The sequence below is a fragment of the Grus americana genome, chromosome 1, assembly GCF_028858705.1.
Source record: "Grus americana isolate bGruAme1 chromosome 1, bGruAme1.mat, whole genome shotgun sequence".
In the NCBI taxonomy this organism is placed as follows: domain Eukaryota; kingdom Metazoa; phylum Chordata; class Aves; order Gruiformes; family Gruidae; genus Grus; species Grus americana.
The window spans coordinates 80,585,814-80,609,417 of record NC_072852.1 but is presented as its reverse complement, the minus strand read 5'-3'; the positions used below and the strand labels follow the sequence as shown (position 1 = coordinate 80,609,417).

At 40.5% G+C, this 23,604-nt stretch overlaps 1 protein-coding gene across 3 annotated transcripts in view; it reads left to right on the top strand.

The window, feature by feature from the left end:
* The window catches only part of LRP6 (LDL receptor related protein 6), a 127,072-nt gene that overhangs the window by 84,267 nt on the left and 19,201 nt on the right, over positions 1–23,604 (top strand). For all 3 annotated transcript variants that reach the window (XM_054822607.1, XM_054822603.1, XM_054822595.1), the window contains 8 exons: positions 5,611–5,827; positions 7,190–7,479; positions 9,138–9,364; positions 11,435–11,619; positions 13,355–13,681; positions 17,230–17,432; positions 19,301–19,512; positions 19,710–19,900. In XM_054822607.1, coding sequence (XP_054678582.1) covers positions 5,611–5,827; positions 7,190–7,479; positions 9,138–9,364; positions 11,435–11,619; positions 13,355–13,681; positions 17,230–17,432; positions 19,301–19,512; positions 19,710–19,900 — 1,852 coding nt within the window. The remainder of the gene's footprint in view (positions 1–5,610; positions 5,828–7,189; positions 7,480–9,137; positions 9,365–11,434; positions 11,620–13,354; positions 13,682–17,229; positions 17,433–19,300; positions 19,513–19,709; positions 19,901–23,604) is intronic.

Below are 23,604 nucleotides of genomic sequence, written 5' to 3'. Positions count from 1 at the left end.
ACTACAGGCCCATTGGTCTTACTTTGGTCCCTGGGAAAGTAATGGCATGAGACCTCCTAGAAACCATCACAAGCCAAATGAAGGAGGTGATTGAGAAAAGTCAACATGGATTTATTTACCAAGGGCAAATCACGTCTGACCAACCTGATAATGTTCTACAACAAAAGAACATTTTTGTGTCCGCATAGGGAGAGCAGTGGATGTTGTTTACCAGGATTTCAGCAAAGCGTTTGATACTGTTTCCCACAGCTGCCTCCTAGGCAAACTGTCAGGATACAGACTGGGTGAGTGGTCTGTGAGATGAGTAGGGAATTAGCTCACAGGCTGCACTCAGAGGGTGATGATAGGTGCTTTTTACACGGGCTGGCAGCCTGTCACAAGTGGGGTCCCCCAGGGATCCATACTGGGCCCCACACTGTTCAATATCTTCATAAATGATCTGGATGATGGGACTGAAAGCACCCTCACCAAGTTTGCTGATGACACTGAACTGGGTGGTGAGGTAGACATGTCAGAAGGGAGAGCCATCTTACAGAGAAACCTGGGCAGGCTGGAAGAGTGGGCTAGCAAGAACTATGTGAAGTTTAACAAAGACAAGTGCAGAGTCCTGCACGTGGGATGACATAACCCCAGAGCCTGGTACAGGCTAGGATCTGTGTGGCTGGGGAGCAGCCTTGCTGAAAGGGACCTGTGGGTCCTGTTGAACAAGCAGCTGAACATGAGTCCAGTGCACTGCTACAGCAACAAAGGCAAATTGGATCCTGGGCTGCATCCACAGGGGCATTGCTAGCAGAGATAGAGACATGATCATCCCACTTTACTCAGCGCTTGTCAGGCTGCACCTAGAGTGCTGTGTCCAGCTCTGGTCCCCACAATTCAAAAAAGATGCAAACAGACTGGAGGGGGCCCAAAGGAGGGCCATGAAGATAATCAAAGGGCTGTAGAACCTGCCCTATGAGGAAAGACTGAAGGATTTAGGTCCTTCCTCCCTTGAGAAGAGAAGGCTCCAGGGGACCTCATCACAGTTTTCCCAGTACTTAAAGGGCAGCTACAAGGAGGATGGAGGCTCTCCCATCAGAAGGAGCCACATGGAGAGTACGGGCAACAGCTACAAATTGCACTGGGAGAGGTTTCGTCACAATATAAGAAAAAAATACTTTACAGTGATAGCAATCATTCACTGGAGTAACCTCCCCAGGGATGTGGTGGAGTCCCCATCACTGCAAGTTTTCAAGATGTGACTGGACAGGGTACTATAGGCTTCCTTTCACATCAAAGGTTGGACCACATGATCTTCAGAGGTCCCTTGCAACCTGGGCTGGTCTATGGTTCTACATCCAAAATTGTGCTCGTGAATTAAGCTGCAAGGTAATGGTTTGCACACTATCACCCTGCTTATGGCACCAGGTTAATTATGAGTAAATTGTATTAGCTTTGTCTGACAGTCTCCCAGATTTGCATTGGAAAGTGTGTTCTTTCCAGTGCCTGCATGCTGTCTTCTCCTCCTGGAGTTGTCAGTACTGAGGCTGTCTAGCACCTTGTAGAACTGGTCTCTTATGTTTGATGTTAATCTGAGTATGGCAAACAGTTTCTATTACTAGCATCTCATCAGTGCTGTGGATATGAACTCTAACCAGAGCTGAACATTATTTTCACAGATCAGGTAGGTATAATGATAGAGGTCTAGACTTAAACCAATCAAATTATAAGTGTAAACTACCATACATTCAAATCCCAGATTATCAGAAAGGTAAATTCACTGCGCTAGCCTATTTATCACAGTTATTACCGGTATTCGAGAGTGAATTGAATCCAGGGTATCTGACAGCAAGACAGACCCTTAGAATATACCACTGTGCAATCCAGTCTGTAATTTTAAAATAGAAGTGATACTTCAAAGGTTTCTTGGTTTTTTTTTTTTATTATTCTTGCTGAACATTAGGTACAGCATCTTGAAATATTACCACATTTTCAGCATTAATTAATTTATTTTGAATAAGCTGTATGAGGCCATAGGTTTGCATTCATTATTGTTCTAGGATAAGCAAAGCCTTATCCTACAGGCAGGGTATCTGGTATTTTTCCTGAGGCTATTTAATTTTTGTACTTTGGGGTTTTTTTTTATGGAATTACTCGCTCTTTCAGTAAAGGTAGTGTTTGTGGTTGCACCACATCTGTTTCCTGTTGTAGTCTATATTCTCACTGTGGTTTGCAGTATTCAGAGTGGCCTCAGAATGTGAAACCCACACCACGTTGTGGTTAAAGCAGCATAAACCGCTGGAGACACTGCCTCATAGCAGCAGAAGGTGGGTTTCTCGTGTGGGGAATTCTGTGGGGACAGCCTTCACTGTGGTGAGCTGATCCATCAGGGGCTGAAGAAGGGGAATGAATGCATAAAGCGGTATCGGCTGAGACTCGGTTGTCACCTAAATTTCAGTATGTGAAAAGATGATGCTGAAATCCTTTTGAAATTGGTTGATTAGCGATTGTTTCTTTTTCCTTGTGCTTATTATATGTATCATCCCTCTATCCCCTGCCACTTTCCTCCTGCCTTACACCAGACTGTTCGGTTCTGTAGCCTGTTGATGAAATCCTATTCAAATCTCCAAAATGCAGCCACAGTGACTGCAGACAACGTGGTGGTTGTAATGGCATGAGAACCATTATGCCATTATGCCACAGAATGCCAAATGGCGTAATAACCATTCATATGGTGGCACCCAGCTGCGAATGGGCAGATGTTTATATTAAGTAATATAGCACAGATGGGCTCAGGCAAGATTGCAGTGCGGGTAGGTTGGCAGGTATGTATAAGTACTTTCAGATAGGTGTCTGTTTCGTCTAGGTGGCATAAAGCTGTCTTTCAAAATAACCTGTATGTGACAAAACAAAAATGAATTAAAAGCAGATACTTAATCCTTAAGTTCTCCCTTCTGTTTTCCTGATTTTCTTTCAGTATAAGAGGAAGCTTATTTGAACAGCTCCCCTTTTAAAGTTTGCCAGAGAAAGTTCATCTCACACCACACACCTTCCAACTAATTCTCTTTGCTTTGTTAAACACCTTCTTAAATATAGAAGTTTCTTCCTTTTATAAGTACAAGGCAAAAAGTGTAGTATCTAAAGGTACTGCTTTGTGATAGTGATGTTTTAGTGGTTATTACTCTGTGGTTTCAGTTGATTTGCTTTGCAACATCCATCCATTCTGTACATCTGTTTGGTCTGCTTAGCAAGCACTAATTGCCATATATTAATTAGTTGCAAGCAAATGGCTCATCTCTGTAGTTTAAGGGGAAGGGGGAAACAAATCATTGCAGATATTCAAGATGACTCTGTAGTGGTTAGAAAAGGGGTAGCAGTCAGAAGGGGATGACCCGTTTTGCTGGTGGTGATGGTTTCTTGAAGAGATGGTGGGCTTAAAGACTATGACTCACAGTTTATCTTACAGATATTAAACCTGTGTCCCTGGTTCTCAAGTTAACTGTTAGTCTGTTGTTTAGCAACCTTTTTTATCAAAACAGAGCGTAGGAGGCATGCTGCTAGGAATTGAGAGCGCCAGCAAATGCTGAAATTTTCTGAAGTAGAGTAAGTAGAATAGCAGGGCTTGTTTTCAAAAGAAGTTCAGAAATTAGGCAATTATGCTGGGCTCTGAGCCTAACTAAATAATCTGTGATAGGAAAAGCTATGTTTGGATTTGGTTACCAATGTAAAGGACATAAGTTACAGCTTTAGGATAGTAAATGTACCATGATGCAAAGTGAAGCCTCAAGTACTGCGCTTGACTCTCTAAAAAATCTTAGTGAGAATGCAGGGGAAAAAGAACATTTCACCAAGTAATGCTCATCTTATTTTGTGATGTGTGTGCATTAGTGCATTAGAAGAAGCGTGCAGTATACGCTACTAGACTGAAGATTTTTTGGAAAGCCAATCCCACAATTATGAGCTTTTTTAAAAAAAAAAAAAAAAAAAAAAGTGGAGCTTATTCCTACAAACCAGCAAGTATGCAGAGCCCCTTTCATTTTTCTGTAGGAAATTGGCACATAAAGATTCAATTCCCATTCAAACATGCTAAGTGTAAGTGTAGCAATGTCAGGAAGTTTATGACAGGGAATAGTTTTAAGGAGAAATTGAATTATTGTGAAGATTATAGCATTTTCTTCCACTTTTTTAGTGAACTTACAATATTTTATTAATGTGCACATTATACTGTATACTGAGAAAGGTATGGGTTTCAATTCTGTTTCTCTACTCCTTTCCTCCCTCCCCATCTGTCCTTGAGTAGGCAAAAGGTAGGAGTTGCTCCAAACTTGCCGCCTTATTTCTCATGCACTAGGAAATTCTTTTGACCACAAAACATCATCCATCTAGCTGGAGTTATTAAACCAATTGATCCTGAAGGTTGTTATTGCACAAGTCTTTGGGTTTGAGCCATGGGAAGAATGGGAAATCAAATATACTTGTCTATGGTTATCTTAATTCCTCCAAGGCAAGTGAGAGAGATTTGAAAATGGTGATTTAGTAAGTCACCCTTTTTCAAGTCCTTAACTTGGAACATCCTTGTGTAGTGGGAAGGATGTTTTAATGTTTCAGGGATTAGTATGCTACCTTGAATTTTGTCAGTCACGTTGTTTTGGGAAGTTTTTACATTAAGGTTGGTTTTGGGGTTTGTTCTTTTTTTGGCAGGGTAGTATACATGCTGTAAACTTTGTACACTTGAAACCAGCGGAAATATTTCAGAAGGAACTTTTCTATAAAATTGCAGTGCTGAATCATTTTTTAAGCTTCTCTTAAAACACAGGAATCTTTTCACTCCTGTCACTATGGTACTTTTTATAATAATACTTGGCATTCTTGAGGTACTTGATCACTTGAACGTGAATATGTATGTTTAATCCTCTCAGTGCCCCTTTGAGGAAGTTAGGTATTCTTTTTAGCAGCAGAGAAAAATGACACAGTAAATTCAAGCGTCTTGATCAAAGGCATGCAATTATTTACAGACTATTAGTGTTCCTTCTAGTACAAAAAATTACCAAACTTAATTTTGAAGAAAACCAGTTCTTTATTCAGGCTTGGGAATATAAATGTGTTCTGTAGATCATCTTGACTGTTTGCTTCCTGGAATTTATGGGGGGCCTCCTCTTACTGCTATCTGTAACCTGGGCAAAGCTCACTTGGGAGGAACTGTGGACTACAAGATGCTGAGCCAGGACTCCTTGACAGTGTAAGCTTGTTTCATTCATGTAAAACACAGTGTCTCCCATTTAGAACTAAACCAAGAGACATAAGTCAGAAACATCAGAGAGGCAGCATCCAAAGGCATGCATAATATTAGCTCCTGAAGCAAATATAAGGAATGTCGTGTCATAATTTCACATTATGATCTGTTTGTGAGACTAACCTTATACATAAGAGATCCTCTGTGGCCTTTAGAATAAGTACCTGTTGAAATACAGGGGTTTTTTTATTAGACTGCTGTGTAACATTGATAGCATTTTAATGGCTAGGAGATTATTTTTTAATTTGAAGTCTAAGTGTGGACCAGCTGGTTAATTAATCTCTGATAAAGAGTGACAAAATTATCTGTATAATAAATAAGCTTGTGCATCTCCATAGGTCATGAATGCTGATGGAACTGGGAGAAGAGTTCTGGTGGAGGACAAGCTGCCTCATATCTTTGGATTCACGTTGTTGGGAGACTATGTTTATTGGACAGACTGGCAAAGACGCAGTATTGAACGCGTGCATAAGCGAACAGCAGAAAGAGAGATCATCATAGATCAACTGCCTGATCTAATGGGCCTGAAAGCTACAAACGTCCGCCAGATAATTGGTGAGTGAGACTAGTATTGAGGCAAGTAAAATGAAATAGAAAATTTCAGCAATGCTCTTCTCTAGGTATCGCTTTATACTAAGTCAGATTTTTAGAAATGGGCAGAATCCAGTTTTATTGCATGATAACGCAGGCTGCAGTTTGATGGGATGAAGTAGGTCTTTTGTGAGGTACTTCACTTCTCTAAGTTGGAAGAGTATCAGCTGGAAAACAACCGTGCACCCCCCCCAAATGGGTAATTTACTGCTGCTTAGGCAATTGGAGCAGCTCATAGGTCTGAACAACCCTGGATCCAGTAAGGGGAGAAGAAGGATAATGGAAAATGAGAACAACTCTTTGTAATAGCCAGCTATTAGATTAGCCCAGCTGTTTATGAAGCTGCAGCTGTAGCAGCTTTTCATCTTGCAATCTGAACATGTGCTCCTGGTATGCAAAAGCTAAGAATGAGCTAGTTTTATTCTGTTCAGTGCTTTTCACATTAATACTGCAAAATCACCTTTAAAAATAACTAGGAGTACTTTCTGCTCTGTAGTGTCTGTGGTGTAAAAATGCAGGATCTAACTTTAAATTTGCTATCGTTGGCTATCCAAACACCGGTAGCAGTGCAACTGTGGCATCACAGAACTCATCACATTCCCTGAATATCCTGCTGTATGGTTAGGGCTTGCAGCTTCTTGCTGCCATGTCTGGATTGTAACCCAGGGAATTAATCAAATGTAGTTGAAGTGTATCTTTGTTTTGCTGCTGCCACGTTAACAAGATGCCCTAAGGTACGTGTGTTTTAAATGCAGTGCTCTTTCCAGCTGTTTGGCTAATTGAGCCTGGTAACGCTGGGCCTCTCTTAGTAGGTGAATTTCCAGCATGTGCAGGTACACAAGTTAGTATTGCAAAGAGATGCTGCTTTACTAGCACCCTGGAGAGAAGAGGCCGTTGAACAGATGTGAAAATAGATCTGCAAATTTTCCATCTCTAGGACCACAACTGGAGTATGTAACTGAACCAGAGTACTGCAAAAGGCAGCAGAACATACGTTTCCTTACCTATGTACTTACGGTCCATTTAGTGGTTTTGTTGGGAATCGGGAACATCAGTAGCTATTGGAGTACAGATCCCTTTCCCTAATGCTGGGTTTGTTTCCTGGGGTCAGGAAAACAAGCGCTGGCTTTCCAGCCATGTAGCAAAACAGCTTTCTAAAGAGGTAGAGGAAATTAATAAAAATTAATTCATTCAGAGAATAAAAGCTGAAAAACTACACGTATTTCTTAAAGAACTCATACTGTCATTGATGCATGTGAGGACTGACTTCATCTTCCAACCGAAGTCAGTTTGCAATGATTGGTTTTGCTTTTGTTGCACACTTAGGTACAAACCCTTGTGCAGAGGATAACGGTGGCTGCAGCCATCTTTGTCTGTACAGACCACAAGGCCTTCGCTGCGCTTGCCCCATAGGCTTAGAGCTCATCAATGATATGAAGACCTGCATCGTCCCAGAAGCTTTCCTGCTGTTTTCTCGGAGAGCAGATATCAGACGAATCTCTTTGGAAACGAACAACAACAACGTTGCTATTCCACTCACTGGAGTCAAGGAAGCTTCTGCTCTGGATTTTGATGTGACAGACAATCGGATTTACTGGACTGACATTTCACTGAAGGTAGAGGTTTATTCCATATTGGCTATTAAGTTGTTAAAAGGTTCTTGAGATACTTAAATTGCATTTGTCAATCCATTCTTACAAGATTCAAAGGATGGGTAAAAGAGCTTGTTCTAACTGAGAATGGCATACATTTTTGTTATACTATAGCAGCATTCTCTCCTATAAATCATTTAAATCTAATGTATACATTTTCACATAAAGGATAGGTTTGCAAAAATAAAGTTTTTTGGCAGAAAGCTGAGAAGAATGCCATATGGCAGGAGGTTTCAGGGAACACAGATGTTTTGCCAGATACGTTTAATGGGGGGGAAGCCTTGTCTTGGGTCAGGAAGTGCAAATGGGTCTTACCTATTCATTAACTTATATAGCTACTGCACATGGGACATATTATGAATGTAATAAATATTTGTATTTGCTTTGTAGAACAGGTCTAGGGTCCAGACTGACAAATGGTGAAAGGTTGAGGGTAGATGTTTAAATGTGGTGGTTAATGGAGTGACAGAAATCTGTGCATTGTCTGTCTCTTATCAGTGAGTCTAGTTATTCCCTTTGTTTTTCATGGATTGTAGATATAGTCAGAATTGTGAGCACCAAAAATTAGTTTTTAATAAAAGTTTTCTGCGATTGGGTTGAGACCTGTGCCAACAATAACTTGTGGACCCTTGCAACCGAAGAATCATAAAAGTTAAAAACACAGAGTTTAAGTGAGTTCAAGAGAGGTGACTTGGCTGAACTGTTTAGGTATGGTATTCATTTGAGCTGTGTTTGATCAGATCATTGTTTTATTTTTATTTCAATTTTTAAGACTGAGATACAAACTTCCCTGCTGTGTACTGTCACAAACTGGCATAATTAGCAGGTAGCATCCAAACTGGGTGGTAAACAAAAAACCAAAAAAAAATCAATCTTTGTGTTAACTTCTGATGGGTTACAAGTATAAGGAGGGAGTGCGGGGGAGGAATATTAAGGACACAGAAAGGAAGACCATGTTTGCAAAAAAGAATTTTGTACCATCCTAATGATATTCAGGCTTATAGCTGTTCATAGTAAATCACGCAATGCCTAAACTCTGATACATAATTCTGGCTGTATCTGCCATCACAGGCTGATCCACCGTGGCAAGAATTAAAAGAAGTCTTTTAAATAAAAGACCAAGAAGAAATTATGCTTAGTGAAATGAAATTAAACCATCAGTACTGAAGCACTTGCACTAGTGAGCTAATCGGTCGTTAGGTTGTTTTCTTCTATTTGTTGTTCCATCCTGAATTTTTTCATTAGGCTGCTTTAAATATTGTTCCGTGCTATAACATTGATGCTTTTGTATAGTCCTGGGAGAGCCAAAATATTTCCCCCTCGAAGTTGGCACTGAGTTATTAAGGTCACTTTGGCATGTAGACTGCTTAATTGAACCAGACTAGTTATTCCATTTATTTCCCCAGTGAAATGCTATTGTAATTGACACAGAATACATTCATAGAGTACAGTAAATCATTACTTCTGAATAGCAGCATTGTTCGCTTTGCAAATAAGTAGCATATTGTAAGATCCTCTTTCCTATGATCTGAAAGTGTTTAAAATGGAACAAAGAAAACAACCAGCCCAATGACAGACTGGTAAAATTTCTAATTTTCCTGTGTATCTTTGTATCCCTGCAGACCATCAGCAGAGCATTTATGAATGGCAGCGCACTGGAACACGTCGTGGAGTTTGGCTTGGATTATCCGGAAGGCATGGCCGTAGATTGGCTGGGGAAGAACTTGTACTGGGCTGATACTGGAACAAATCGTATAGAAGTGTCAAAGCTGGATGGACAGCATCGCCAAGTGCTGGTGTGGAAAGATCTTGACAGTCCCCGGGCATTGGCATTGGACCCTGCTGAGGGGTAACTTGCTGATTTAATGTTATGTTTATGAACAGTGAAAAACAACATCATAATGCTTCCTCTAGGGCATTAGACACTGCATGTAAATCCTGAGAGAACTGAGCTGGGGAATACAACCTGGTAATTTAGAGGATGAGGGCTGCAGGAATACACTCTTAATGTCCTGAATAATCATTAAGAATACTACAAAAAAAACCCCAAAACCAACCACAGAGCAGCTCATTAAAAAGGGATTTCTATTTAGTTTTTTAATTAACCAGAGAATCAAAAAAATTGTAGGTTTATTGAATTCATTAATTAGAAAATGACTATAGCATTGAAAACAAAATATTTGTCCTTTTAAAAATGAAGATCCTTTTTATCATAAGTTAGGGTTCAATAAAGGTATTAAATGATTTAACTTGAGAGTGGGGCAGTGAAGCTTACTATCTGAGTGTAAGGAGGGTGTTTATTTCTTCAGATAAGGGAGCCTTTTTACTTGGTATGGACAAGGGAAGCAAGGACAGAGAAAGAGTGGAAACAATTATACCCACCTATCCCCAAAATGAAAGATTTCCTGAAAAGAAACTTCTCAGTTGGATTCAATATAAGAGCAGAAGTAGGGCAATAAGCAGGGAGAGGGAGGAAGGAGCGGGGCAAAGCAAGGCAAGGCTACTTAGCTTCTGAATAGCTCTTCTACCATGAAATGCTCATTTGACATTACCTAATTACTGCAAAACCTTTTTGAGGCTATCCCAGCATTGTATTATTCTTATTTTACGAATGAGGGAACTTCATTTTAAAATGTTATGAAACAATCACGTTTCCGGTGACACTGCAAGAGTTACAGCAATGTAGAGAACACTGCACCACTCGAACACATTCCTCCTGCTTCATTTCACGAAGGTGGTGGCAACTGTGTTGGTGCTTAGTCGAACAGAGTTCTGCACTGCCCCCAGGGGGACACGTAGATGGGATTCAGCCCCGACTTGCCAGGGGCTGCCTGGACGAGAACATCAGAGGGCATCTGAGACCAGATTGTTAGATCCAGTTACTAACTTGCAACAAAAGGTTACTAAGGACGATTCTAGTTTTACACTGGCAATAGTTTTTTTCCAAGGATTATTATAATTCAATGCTGTGTCTCTTCACCACAGACCAGGAGAAAAAAATTAGTTTTGAGCCCTAACGCCTGTTTTTTAAATCTTTAAAGAAAAATTTGCAAGTATTCCTGGTGTCTAAAGAATAGCTCCCCCTCGATCATTGGTTTCTGACACAACCTTTCCCACTGTGTGATTGGTTGAAATTAAAAGCATTTCACAGGTATTAAAGGATAAAAATGTAAACATTGGCTAGTTATGTCTCACTCATTTTTAAAATGCTGTCAGCTTCCAATTTTGGAAGAAGCAACTGACCACTTGACACCAAATGTCAAATATACAGTCCTCTACTGTACCGTGCCTAAAGAAGACGTAAACATGTAGAAGTCTGTGCTTCTCTCGAGGCATAAACTGGCATGTGAGCGTGTATCGGTTTGTACTTTTGCTCCAGTGGAAATACCATACAATTTAGTGTTATTTGGCCCTTGGCTAAATCCTAACACACTTACATAGCTGATTGACTTAGTTGTGTGGAGACGAGCAGTGGCACCTGTTAACAAAAGTACCCTGCATACCTACCTTTTTGTATCCCTCTGGTTGATGGACAACTGAATAGAAACAGAAGCTAAGTGCTGTGGAAAATACCTTGCTAAATAACCAGGTATAAATGAAATTGCCCAGCTGCCAGCCTCTTGCCTGTTAACTGACGTGCATGGATTAGTTAAGATTGCAGTGCTTTCATATGGAACTTAGTGGTGAAAATCCAGCTCCAAATGGAAAAAATAACGTTGGAAGCATTTTGAGGAAACTTGACTCACTTCCTTGCCTGTGTTTTGAAAAAACAGCGTAATGAGGTTTAATAAATACTCAAATTTGCCGCTCTTGTTTTTTTCTTATTTTTTCTAAGGATTTTTGTTTAGTTTTATTTCTCTCCCTCTGTTCTCTCTTGGATTAAATGTAATTATTTTTTTTCTTTTGTCCTTTCAATCAGCTTTATGTACTGGACTGAATGGGGTGGTAAGCCAAAGATTGATAGAGCTGCTATGGATGGCAGTGAGCGAACTACTTTGGTACCAAATGTGGGACGTGCTAACGGCCTAACTATTGATTATGCTAAAAGAAGACTGTACTGGACTGACCTCGATACCAACCTGATAGAATCCTCCAACATGCTAGGTGAGCCCCAGAGCCCTGGGCAGCATCATGGGGATGCTGCTGCTTTTTCACTGTTCCCTGTGGCAAATTATTGCTTAAATAATGCAAAGATATACGTCTTAAGATAAAAATAGATTTTTCCAAACTCACATGCCTCATTTGCTTCTATAATTGATGTTTATGCAACACAGCATTTAGCGAGGCCTTGATTTTCTTGTAGGTGATATAGTTGCTCATAAAGTTAAAATTATACAAGCTGTACATGTTTTCAGTTATATGTAGGACAAAGCTGTCAACTTTCACTGTTTCGGAGGGTCTTGTTTTGCTGCTCTGAAGAGCACTGGCAAATACATAACAAACACTTCATCGTTGGTTGAAAGGTAGAGAGAAAGCCAAGATAACTAACAGCTTATTGGACATTTTTCACAATGTAATTTAATACAATTTGGGTTTTAATCTTTGTTGGTATCCTCAGGGTTCAGGTTTTTTTTTTCCCCAGTATCCTGCACACTAAGTAGCTTTTCCTGGCTAGTACCAGTCACCAGGGGGGCTCTCTCATGCTGGGGTCTTTGTGATTGTTTTATAAACTGGTCATCACAGCTAAATGGAGGTGGAATATTTTATTCTTTCACTGTCCCAGGGTGGTGTACTGAGGACCCAAGCCCTCTCAGATTTGCACAGCATCTTTTTTTTTTTTAACTTCTCAGCACCCACAGGAGTGGACTGCTTGCTGTGTGCCAAATTATTCAGATTAGTGTTTTCACTAGCCAATATTTAAGGCTGAAGGAGTTAGTCTGCTTTAAACAGTATGTTTGCAATAGTGGAACAAAGGTAGTAAAAGATCAAAACAGGAAAATGTGTTCTAGAAATTACACGTAATACAAAAGCTTTTCTTCAGCTTCTCACGTGTTTTGGTGCGCTGTTGAGACTGGCTCAGTGCTCTCCTGTGTACCACTGAACTGGACACAGCATTAGAATTTCATCTTCCCTGTGGCTAGTGATGGCAGGGCAGAGTACAGGGTGTGCATCCTCCTCTTCTCTGTGCAAAGAGGGAATGACTTCTCACTTCATAATCTCCTGTTTGTTTTCTGTGACTAGACAGCAGGACATCCTGTGGTAATTAAGTGGTTGAAATAACATGGTTGAAATCATTCCCCCCATGCCCTGCTCCTTAACATCTCTTAACTTTTCCACAGTGTACACAATTAACTGTTTCCTACCCTGAGTTTCTGACTGCTTGTTCCTGTTATGGCATTCCAGAGACAGATTAGTTTAACTTTGTGCGTTTAATTTTTCTCGTAATACGATATAGAATTTTATTAAGCTTATAACAATTCCCTCTCTGTAAGCAGCGGGTGGAGACCCAAATGTGGTGCAAGAGATGCTGAACTGGGAATACAGTGTCAAGATCCTTCATCTCCTTCAGAGGCATCCTGTTCATTTCGGGAAGGAGGGAAGGAACGGAATCTTTGAGAGCCCTGATCACTTTCAAAACTGAGACTTTTTGCTTTAGTAAAATACTTTCTCTTTTGCGAATCGCAAGCAGGATTAGCACATTTCTGTGATACGCTCTGAGACTTTAGGATAGTCTTTTGAATATTGCACGTTACTTGGTAATTCATAATAATGAAATAGTAACTTCAAAGTAATGAAGTGTTAACCTTTCTGTGCAAGGGACACGTCCAACAATATTAAACAGCATGTCATTTGTGCCCATATAAGTCTACTTTTTCTCTCCCTTCCTTTTTGGAAACAGGACTTGACCGTGAGATTATAGCTGATGACTTGCCTCACCCATTCGGCTTGACTCAGTATCAAGATTACATTTATTGGACAGACTGGAGCCGGCGTAGCATCGAACGAGCCAACAAGACCAGTGGCCAGAACCGAACTATCATCCAAGGGCATTTGGATTATGTTATGGACATCTTGGTCTTCCATTCCTCCAGGCAGGCAGGCTGGAATGAGTGTGCCTCTAGCAATGGTCACTGCTCTCACCTGTGCTTGGCTGTCCCCGTTGGTGGTTTTGTCTGTGGCTGCCCAGCTCACTATTCCTTGAACTCTGACAACAGGACTTGTAGCGGTAAGCCATAATGAATGAAAATAAAACAGAAAAGCAGATGCAAGCATTGTCCTTAGAGGAAAGAAGGGTTTTATTTTTACTTGAGATGGTGAAGCTTGCTTGCCGATAGGCCAAGTTAAAGCTAGTTTCTATTTTTAATACCAAACGTGTATTTGAAAACATTTTGTTCCTTAGCCTCCTTTCCTCCATAGGAAACAGGATATATGATTGGATAAAGGTGGGAATAAAAATATGTATTTTTAAATATAAATCTCTAGTACTAAAATTCTAGTGACTTTTAAGAGAAGATAGGATATCGAAAGCAAAAAAAATAGTCTTGCAACATACCAGTATCACCGTAAAATAAAGAGTGGCTGTTAGTGAACCTTTTCAGTGACTCAGCTTAATCTGTGTAAGCAGGAAAGCTCAAAATAATTTTGGTTTTGTATCTGTCTGTCAAACCCTCCTCAAGTGCATGCTTGCTTGCTTATTTATTGCTCATTTATTTCTAATCTTGCCTGACATAGAGAATATGTGATAGTTTGGTCTGTATTCTGGACTTTACATAGGCTTTAGGTGCTCAAGATTTAATTCTATAGTAGCTGTGTTTGTTGGCTGATGAGATGCTGAGGTGGGCCACTCTCATACCCCTAAAAGTGCTTCTCCCTCAGTGAGGAGAGACTCAGCTCCACGGCCTCTCCAGCACTTCAGATTTCTGAGCTCAGTCCAGCCAAGCCCCATTTTTCTTTATTGTTGTGCAGAATACGAACCGCAAAGCCCCTCAGGCTCTGTGTAATTAGTTTCTAACCAAATAATTTATCCATCTTTCAATAACTGGCTGCCAGTGAAGCTCTCATAATTTTGGCAGCCACACTGGATGGCTGATTTCCACTGGTGTCATTCAGATTAGTCAGTGGGTGAAGAGATTCATAGTACCAAGAGACAGATTGTATCTCATCCACATTATGCATGAGTAGAGAGATCCAGCTGTTGTTTTAAAGCCAAAAGCAGGGCAGCTTGTTCCACGAATGCCACCTCATGGCATTTTTTAAAAATCATGCTCTTTGGAAAACTCTGCTTTTTAACCCCCTCGTGTGTCCCTGTACTCCTCCTTTCCTTTTATATTACAAGGGGCACTTGCATGACACCTGCATTTTTGTACTCTAACACTCTCACACCTTCCTGCGAGTTAGAGGCACGGTTGGCACCTCTCCAGTGATGACTGTGATTTTGTAGGTGGAGGAATTTGACTTCCAGTGGAGAATAAGTAGCAAAATGATCAAATGTCATGTTTTCTTGTGAAAATGCTCTTGGAAGTGAAGGAGAAAAATACAGGAAATCTGTTGTGAGCAAATAGAACCATTTCCCTGCAGTAGAGTTCAGGGCCATTTGTGAGGTATTAGGAGTTTTCCCTCTGCCATGTTTAAACCTGGGAACGTTCCGATTTCTCATTTGTAGGTAATTGGAGACTTAGGCTTCTCTGAGTATAATTTAATTTTTTTTCTTGGCTGCTATAATTGAAGTATGAATCGTTTAACTTTCTCTTGCCTGTTTTACTTGCTTATGTACTTCTGAACATTATTATTAGCCCAAGCCCTGTCTAGAGGCCAGTTCCTCCCTTCTGGATCACCCTGCTCGTGCGTGCATAGATGCTTTTAATTACGGGAAGGACACACTGCTCTGAGATTTGGTATCTCATCAGACCTATGACGTGTCATGTAGTTTGAAGGCAGCGTTACACAGGGGACATGCTCATTGCACTCCATTTGCCTGCCAAAAATATAGTTAAACAATGTGACTATTGGGAGGGAGAATGATGAAAACTGGGAAGGGATTTCTGAAATTGGTACTGTTTCAGAGATGTGGGGACTCAAGGGGGAAAATTCTGCTGTTGCTTTTTCTAATGAGCCATCAGTTTGAAGTTGGAAGCCAGGCAATCTTAAGACACTGAGAGGGTGTCTTTGGGGAAAAGTGGAAAGGATTTTCGGTGCTTATGATGGTATGTTTACCTGCACTTTTCTATCTTAAGCTTTTTTTCCCTTTCCATTACTCTCTTAACTGCTTGGTAAGAATACTGCTGTTTTCTGAAGCTATTATTTTGCTGTACACATTCATATAAACTTTGCTTTTTTTGTGTGTGCTTTCTTCTACAGTTTAGAGCTAAGTAGAAGGCAGCTTAAATTATTGGAGAAACGCTTCGAGGGGAAATACAGGTTTTCCAGAAAGCAAAAATACCTTGCAATTAGGCCTGATTGTTATAGGATGTTAGGATTGAGTGTTAGTTACCAAGGAAACTCCCCCCCACCTTTTTTTTTTTTTTTTTTTCTTTTTCCCCAGCAGCCAGAATAAATGTTCAAAGCGTATGCCTAAAATAACAAAGCAAGGTGATGATGTTCTCTGGAAGACTTTTACTACCTCCCTTTTCCAAGGTGCTGCCTTACCTGTTTTACAGGCTGGATTGAATGAGTGCAGTGTCCCACTGCTAATCTCTCCAGACTTGTGCTGTAGAGAATTGATTGTAGAAACTTCAGGGAGGCTGCAAACTGCATTTCTGGCTGCTGGCTCTTGTGCCGTCTTGCACAGCAGTGGCTTCAGGTAGACCATTATTGAAAAGAATGCTGTGAAAAGGGAAAATGCTTTAACTACCTCCTCTGATTTCTGACCCAGTTATGTAATACAGGGATAAGTTCTTGTTAACGATATATTAAATGTCTTCTGCACTTACTGGAAGACACAGCAGGTAAACTGCAGCTATATGGGGTGAGGAAGTCTTCTCTTCTGATGTTTGATGGTATTTATAAGAAAAAAAAATCATTTGTCCAGGAAATTTTTGCTGGGCATCTGGAAAGCTGGAGCCAGAGCATCAGATCTTTTTTCTGATTACAGGTTAGCATTCCCAGATGAGCACCTAGAAATAAGCAAGATATATATATTTGAGAAGAGTGAATAGATTTTTCTCCAAAAATGCAGCCTGCACATGCCTAAGAGATTTTCCTGTGAATTAGTTGTTTCATTCTGGTGCAGGCAGAGAGGGGGCTTGTGGGAGCAAGACTGAGCCACTGTAATGGCAATCTCTGTTCCCTGGGACCTCTAAATAAGGAACCAGTGCCGGCTTTTGCTCGACTTCCTCTGCAAGTAGAAGTATACCTAGCAAAAGGTTCAAGTTCAGAATAGTGGAGCTGCATTTCCCTGGGACCCCTTTAAGAAAGAAAATTGGCAGTTCCTTGAGAGGCATGGCTGACCATTCTTCTTTGAGGTGATTTTGACAGAAGTCTTCATGTTCGTTAGTCCTGCAACTTAAAAAAACTAGCTTTGCCTGTCACATCCACATTCAGACATTTAAAATAAAAAGAGGTCATTTGAAAGGCTTTTCAAACTGATCAGAGGTTGGGATTCTTATGGTTTGTTTTGATTATTTTTATTTTGGGAGGGAGGGCCAAGAAGAAGGGGAATGAAATAATAGATGCTGTCTGGTTATATATAGTAGTTGTCATTGTTGAACATAAAAATACCCAACATTATTGCTATGTGTAACCCTTTCAACCTCCTCTCTTTTTTAACCCATCAAGCTCCTACAACTTTTCTGTTGTTCAGTCAGAAGAATGCAATTAATCGCATGGTGATAGATGAGCAGCAGAGTCCAGATATCATACTCCCTATCCATAGTCTCAGGAACGTTCGAGCCATTGATTATGACCCTCTGGATAAGCAGCTATACTGGATTGATTCTCGACAGAACATCATCCGGAAGGCACAGGAAGACGGCAGCCAGGTATCCTGCGGGTGATGGAATTACTGTCAGATGAGGAAGGCATGCCCTACACCCAACAATGAATGTTTGTACATAAATAATTTAGATTCATGGGCTCCCTGTAGATTACTAGCTGTTACATGGCAAAACAAGTAGCATCTGGAGTTTCTGGAGTCCTCAGCCAGTAATCTGGGAGGTGCAGCAGTAAATAAAACGTGGAAAACTAAGGCCAGCTTAATGCACTGCAAACAAGAGTATCTTTATTGGCTCAATGCTGTCTTTTGGCTGGGGACTGTTGGCAACCCATATTTGAGAGAAGTAAAACACGAATGGGAAGTTTCTTGGGAGAAAGTGAGTGTGTCCGGGAGAAGGAAGAGTTGCAGATGAGCAGGGTGCAGGGGCATTGTCTCTGGAATGAAGAGGGTGGGACTTTGTGAGCATGCTGCTGTGTCAGAAGCCTCCCAGGTTCTGGTGGGGATAGGAAGAGAGTTGTTGTCAACCACTGAGGCACTGAGTGAGGAGGTTGAAACTAGTGACGTGTAAGAGATTTAGCAGGCTTGGGAAAATGTATTTGACTGGGGAATACAGAAAAAGTAGAGTAGGGTAGAAGGCAAAAGGTAGTATAGGTTTAGTGAGGTTAACTGTGAGCAATAACTGCTCATTCATTTTCACATTTTAAAATAGATTTTTTTTTCTGGTTTTTTGAATGAGGGAGGAGCAGGAGACTAAGAACAACAACATGGAGGTGCTATATTCAGTTCAATTTGTAAGAGTGTGTGGTTTCTGGTGGTGGGTAGTTGGATCCTGCTGAAACGCCCTTCAGCCTTAACTCTTAATTTAGCAATGGTTTTAATTTTGGAATATCTAAATAATTTAACACCCAAAACCGGTGTAGTCAAAGGCACCAGGTTTTTGCCAGCATCAGCAGAGTAAACAAATGCAAGACTTGTGGGCACACCCTTTTAGAGAGGTGACAAGCCAAATGAAGTTAGGCAAATTTTATGGTGAAGTTTAATTTGGGGGTGCAAGGGTGGAGGCTGCTGACCTGAAAAGCATTAAGTTTTCCAAAAAGATTATGTAAAGCTGTGTTTTGTGAGTTATCAGTCCTCTTAAGATTTTTTTGAAAAGTTCATGAAAGATGTCGGTTAGGTTCATCTTTCACTAAAGGGACACTATGCAGTTTCTTTCAAAAAAAAAAAATAAATTTAAGAGAAGAAAGGCATTTGAACTCCAGAGGTTTGGACCAGTAGAAGGCAAGAACTTTGAAGCAGAAAGGTGTTAGCTGGAAACGCTCTGATGTCCCTGTTGTACCCTAGCTGATGTCCTTTCTGTCTGTTGGCAGAGTTGTCTTCCCAGTTATTATTCATCCTTATGTTATGTCCCCCAAGTGTGATGGCAGCGATGGTGGAGAAGAATGAGGCAAGAATTGCAAGTGCTGTCTGGCCTTGCTTTGCCTGTATTATCTGTTCAGCTGCAGCTCTGGGAATTAGTGGTGATGCGTTTCTGTTGTAGAGTGCTAAATGTGCCAGGTTTGAGTCTATCCAAACTGAACTTAGAGTTGTCAAGTAAGCAGAGGAAACACAGAAGCTGACCCTGAATCTTCATCGTAGAGACAATTTTAACTTATTGGTCAAACTTGCTAAGTCTTATGAACTGCAGCCAACTTACATGAGTGCCATTACAACAAACCATCACAACTAAGTGTCTGTATCTGATCAAAGGTATTGGTGGGGCAACTGGACCTGGGTGTCTCCTTACTTTATGATAGTATTTTGGCCGCCTCCTTTTGCTGAGCAGTAGTTTGATGTGGTGCATCCCTAGCAAATAAAATTGCTCACGTTGGATCAGATTAAATGCTTTTCTGTGGGTTGTTTTTCTTTTCTTTGTAGAGCCTCACTGTTGTGACAAGTCCAGTTCCCAATCAGAACCTTGATATGCAGCCTTATGACCTGAGCATTGACATCTACAGCCGCTATATCTACTGGACCTGCGAAGCTACTAATGTGATCAATGTGACACGTCTGGATGGGAGACCCATGGGAGTGGTGCTCAAAGGAGATCAAGATAGGCCCAGGGCCATTGTGGTGAATCCAGAGAAAGGGTATGTAAGCTGAAATAGCCATGTGGAGAAATTCAGGCCGAAGGTCTTGAGAATCAAATTGTTTTCTTGCTGCTGGTTGGTTTCTGTTTGTCAGAATAAAAACATCTTTGACGTTTGTTAAGATGTCTTGGTCACATAGCAAAAATGTGGAAAGATCAAATAAACTTTTTTTTTTCCTCTGATCATTCCTATTCCAGATACATGTATTTCACCAACCTACAAGAAAGATCTCCTAAAATTGAGAGAGCAGCATTGGATGGAACTGAACGAGAAGTCCTTTTTTTCAGTGGTTTGAGCAAGCCCATAGCCTTAGCTATTGACAGCCAGCTAGGCAAGTTGTTCTGGGCAGATTCAGACCTGCGGAGGATTGAAAGCAGTGACCTTTCAGGTAGAGTAGCACTTTAATTTAGTGATTCATTTGTGTGGTGTGGGTGTGGGGGAATGCAGAGAGAGATGTCTTCTTTTCCTTCCTACTATAAACAGTCTGTACTGTGATTCTAATCACTCCCTAAATTCCCAGCCAGGGAATGTGCATGATTCATGCAGAGTGCCTTTACAGTCTCATGCCTCTATCTATGATTTGCATTATTAATTACTACACATGCTATTTACTTCAGTTTCTCACTGCAAGACCTTCGTGTGGTTTCCCAAAGTCAGTTCACAAATAAATTGCAACAATTTTGGAAAGGGGAGGGAGAGGGTTGTTTTTAAAAGCATTGGTTTTGGTGCAGTGATCTGTCAATCAGAGGAAAGTTTCCTGTTAATGGAAAAATCTTTCCTGCAGAGTTAAAGCAGCAAGTGTGCAGGTCACATACCTGTCATTTAGGGTGAAATGATATGAGAAGGGTAGAGCAGATCTAACATCTCTCTGCTCTTGAAAGGCAAAAACCTCCCTCTTCCAGCTATGGAATTCTCTTTCCCTGCTCCCTAAGGGTGGTTATGCTGCTCGTCTGACCTCCTCTATGAGTTGATTGAGCTCACTTAACCACATAAGCAAAACAATAACCTAAAAACAATATACAGACAAAGAGAAGTAGAGAACAGTGTTCTGTTGGTTTGGGAAGCTGAATTGGTTCAGCAACAGTCCAGCAAGCAACGAGAACTGGAGAAGAGGCAAAATCATGCAGTCAGATTGGGTGAGAGAGAGACTGAGATGTCTGTTCTTTACTAGCCAGATCCAGCAAGCTGCTGGATCAGCTCAGCTGTCTCATGTGGCTTTGGTAGTAATTTGTTGTGATATGAACTGGGCTGGCTGCTGCTGCTGGAAGTGCCAGGATGTTCTGAGCACATACGTACCCATCTCTGTTCAGTGATGTGCCCCCTTGTGCTGCTGCTAGTGGAGGGCAGTGGCAGAATTTTTCCTTCTTTTGCAGTTAAGTCCATCCCCAGCTTGAACGGTGCATGTCATTGTACTTCAGCTGAGTGTTATTCTGCTATCAGAAGCCATAAGTACATGTGTAAGGAAATAAGGACACACACTGCAATCTGTGAGCGAGTTTGAAAACTTCACAAGGGTATGGCAGTTTGTAGTAATGTCTTTCACTGATGATACGATACCTTCATTTCAAAGTAGCAACATGTAATCCCACTGACATCAGTGTGATTTTCAGCCTCTTACTAAGATGCTAGAATAAGCTTTTGATTTGGAAAGCATTTCAGTTGTTCTAGATGATTGGAATTGAGGCTCAGCAAGATAGTAACTTTTTTCAGTGATTAACGTGGTGCATCACTGGAAGCTTCAGAGTCACTAATGAACTGCAATATCCTGATTTTACTGTTTTAAAACACAGGACATAAGCTGAGTTGAGTTAGTGAATTGTGGTTGGTTTTAAAAAGTGGTATGGTGTATCCCGCTATGTTCTAGGCTATCCCAGATCCAGGGTCTGCATGAGTAAATGGGCAACAGGAGAAGATTATATGTGCTTTGTTTCTCTCTTTGTCTGTTATTTGCCAGAAATTAAGACAGCAAAGGAGGAGATTAGTCTAATCCAGTCTGGTTTTAATGATTCTGTATTTTTTTTAAAAGATGTGGCTATTGGATCACCAACGTTGTGTAGTAAAAGCTCGCCATATTTTCGAAGAACATGAAGAAAAATCATTCCCAAACTTCTCTTGCTTTTTGGTATTTGCACCGCAAATAGATTGCTATAATCACCAGGATAAATTGCTAACTGCTGAGATGCATTCCGGTGCTCAGGAATGCCGATTAATAGCCTCTTTTTACTGGCAGAGTAATTTTTCAGCATGTTAGCTTCTCAAACATGCACAGTCTCTTGCTCTGTCAACTCTGTAGATGCCAGTACCCATAAAGAGAAGGAGAGCTAGAATGCCTTTTATGTGATGCAGTCCTTCTCTTCCTCCCTGTCCTTCAGGCATGCAGTTAGGACTCGGTTATGCTGCCCAAATGGGAGATCCTGTTGAAGCTAACCAGATTCTTCACATGATTAAGGGATTGTTTATGAAAAGATGACTGGAATTAGCTCCCTACCATGGAAACTATTTGGAAATTAGTTCTTCTATTCCAAAATAATTAGGGTGATTTGGAAATGTCTAATGATTCTGGAATTCAGTCATTTTTATTTGGAAATAGAATGAGCTATGGGTGTGTCCTGGTTTTCATATTTATTTGTTTGTTTTTAAGACTTTTTGTAAAAGGTATTGCTGGAAAGAGAATGGTGGTGCCAGGAGACAAAGCTCCTCTTAATCACATCTCCGTTTCATCTCACATTCCCAATAAAGCGGACTAGCACCCTGATGAGCCAGCTTTGGATTTTATTGTTGGTTTATGGAAGAAGGGATTTCAGTGTCTCAGTTTAGTCAGAAATAGTCAGTTACACTTGGTCACAAATATTACAAAGAAAGATTAAGACATTAAGGGAGTGAAAATTGTAAGCTTCAGAGCTTTAGGAGCATACTGCAAAATGCCATGCTGATTGACATGGGCATGGCGGAGCAGGGCATGTACAGACTCCATTTGGGTAGGTCAAGGTCTTAGTTTTAACTATATTCCTTCTTGTCATGTGCGCATCTCCCCCTATTCCTAGCTTAGCTTTTCTTCTCTTTGAGATGCAGGTTTCTTACCTTTTCCCTATACAATGAGTCACGTTCATGGTGGTTAACACACTGTTGCAGTTATTTAGTTTGACTTACATCACTCAGTCTATTAATTTCTACATCAGTCTGGGTATAACCTCCTTCGGAATCCATCAACGTCTTTTGTTAATCAGATCATTGCTGATGTTGTTCTGAAGTGGTGGGCAAGAGCCTAGTCTAGCTGAGGATTAATATTTGAATTTCCATGTTCTGCTTTAGATGTTACCACTTGCTAAATGTTTGGAAGGTTACTTAACTTCTGAGCTCTGTATGCATTTAGTGAAAAGGAGATAAATACATTTTTCAGAGCTGAATTTATTTGTGCCAGAACCAGGACAGTCATCATCGCTGACATACTTTTGATTAAATTCTCAACAAGCCAAAAAAATGCTTTTGCTACTAATCAAAACAGAGGGATAGAACCTGCTCAAATTATAAAATTGTAAAATATATATGTCTTTTGTCCCATAACATTATCTTGTGTGGGCGTGGTAGAGACGTGGTAGAATTTTTCTGTGGTATTCAGTTGTGTTAGTATATTTTTACAGGACAAAATGTAAAAACTTCTCGGATGAATATATGCAAAGCTATTGTCTGCTGTACTAAAAGTAAAAAGCATAGCAGTGAGCCCAGATATCTGAAATACCAGGATTTATATGTAAATTTTCAAGCTGTGGCCTAATTTTAAACTGTGTGATATGGTTTCAGCCTTTCAAAACTGAAGCAGATTCCTTATGTGTTTGAGTAATTTTATGCTCAGAATCTGATAAACCTCACTCAATATTTGAGTGTTAATGACCATGTCATGCAAAATAAACAAAGTATGGATTAAACTTCACTCTTGAGCTTTCAGGTTTTGAATAATGTATTTTCCTTCTGTGTATGAGTTACAAAGTCTTCACTGTCTTTGGACAGTCTTTAATGATACCTTTAAAACAGCTGTGGACTGTCTTCTGGTTATGTGGAGTGTTAACCATGAAGCATGGCAGTTACTCTTGA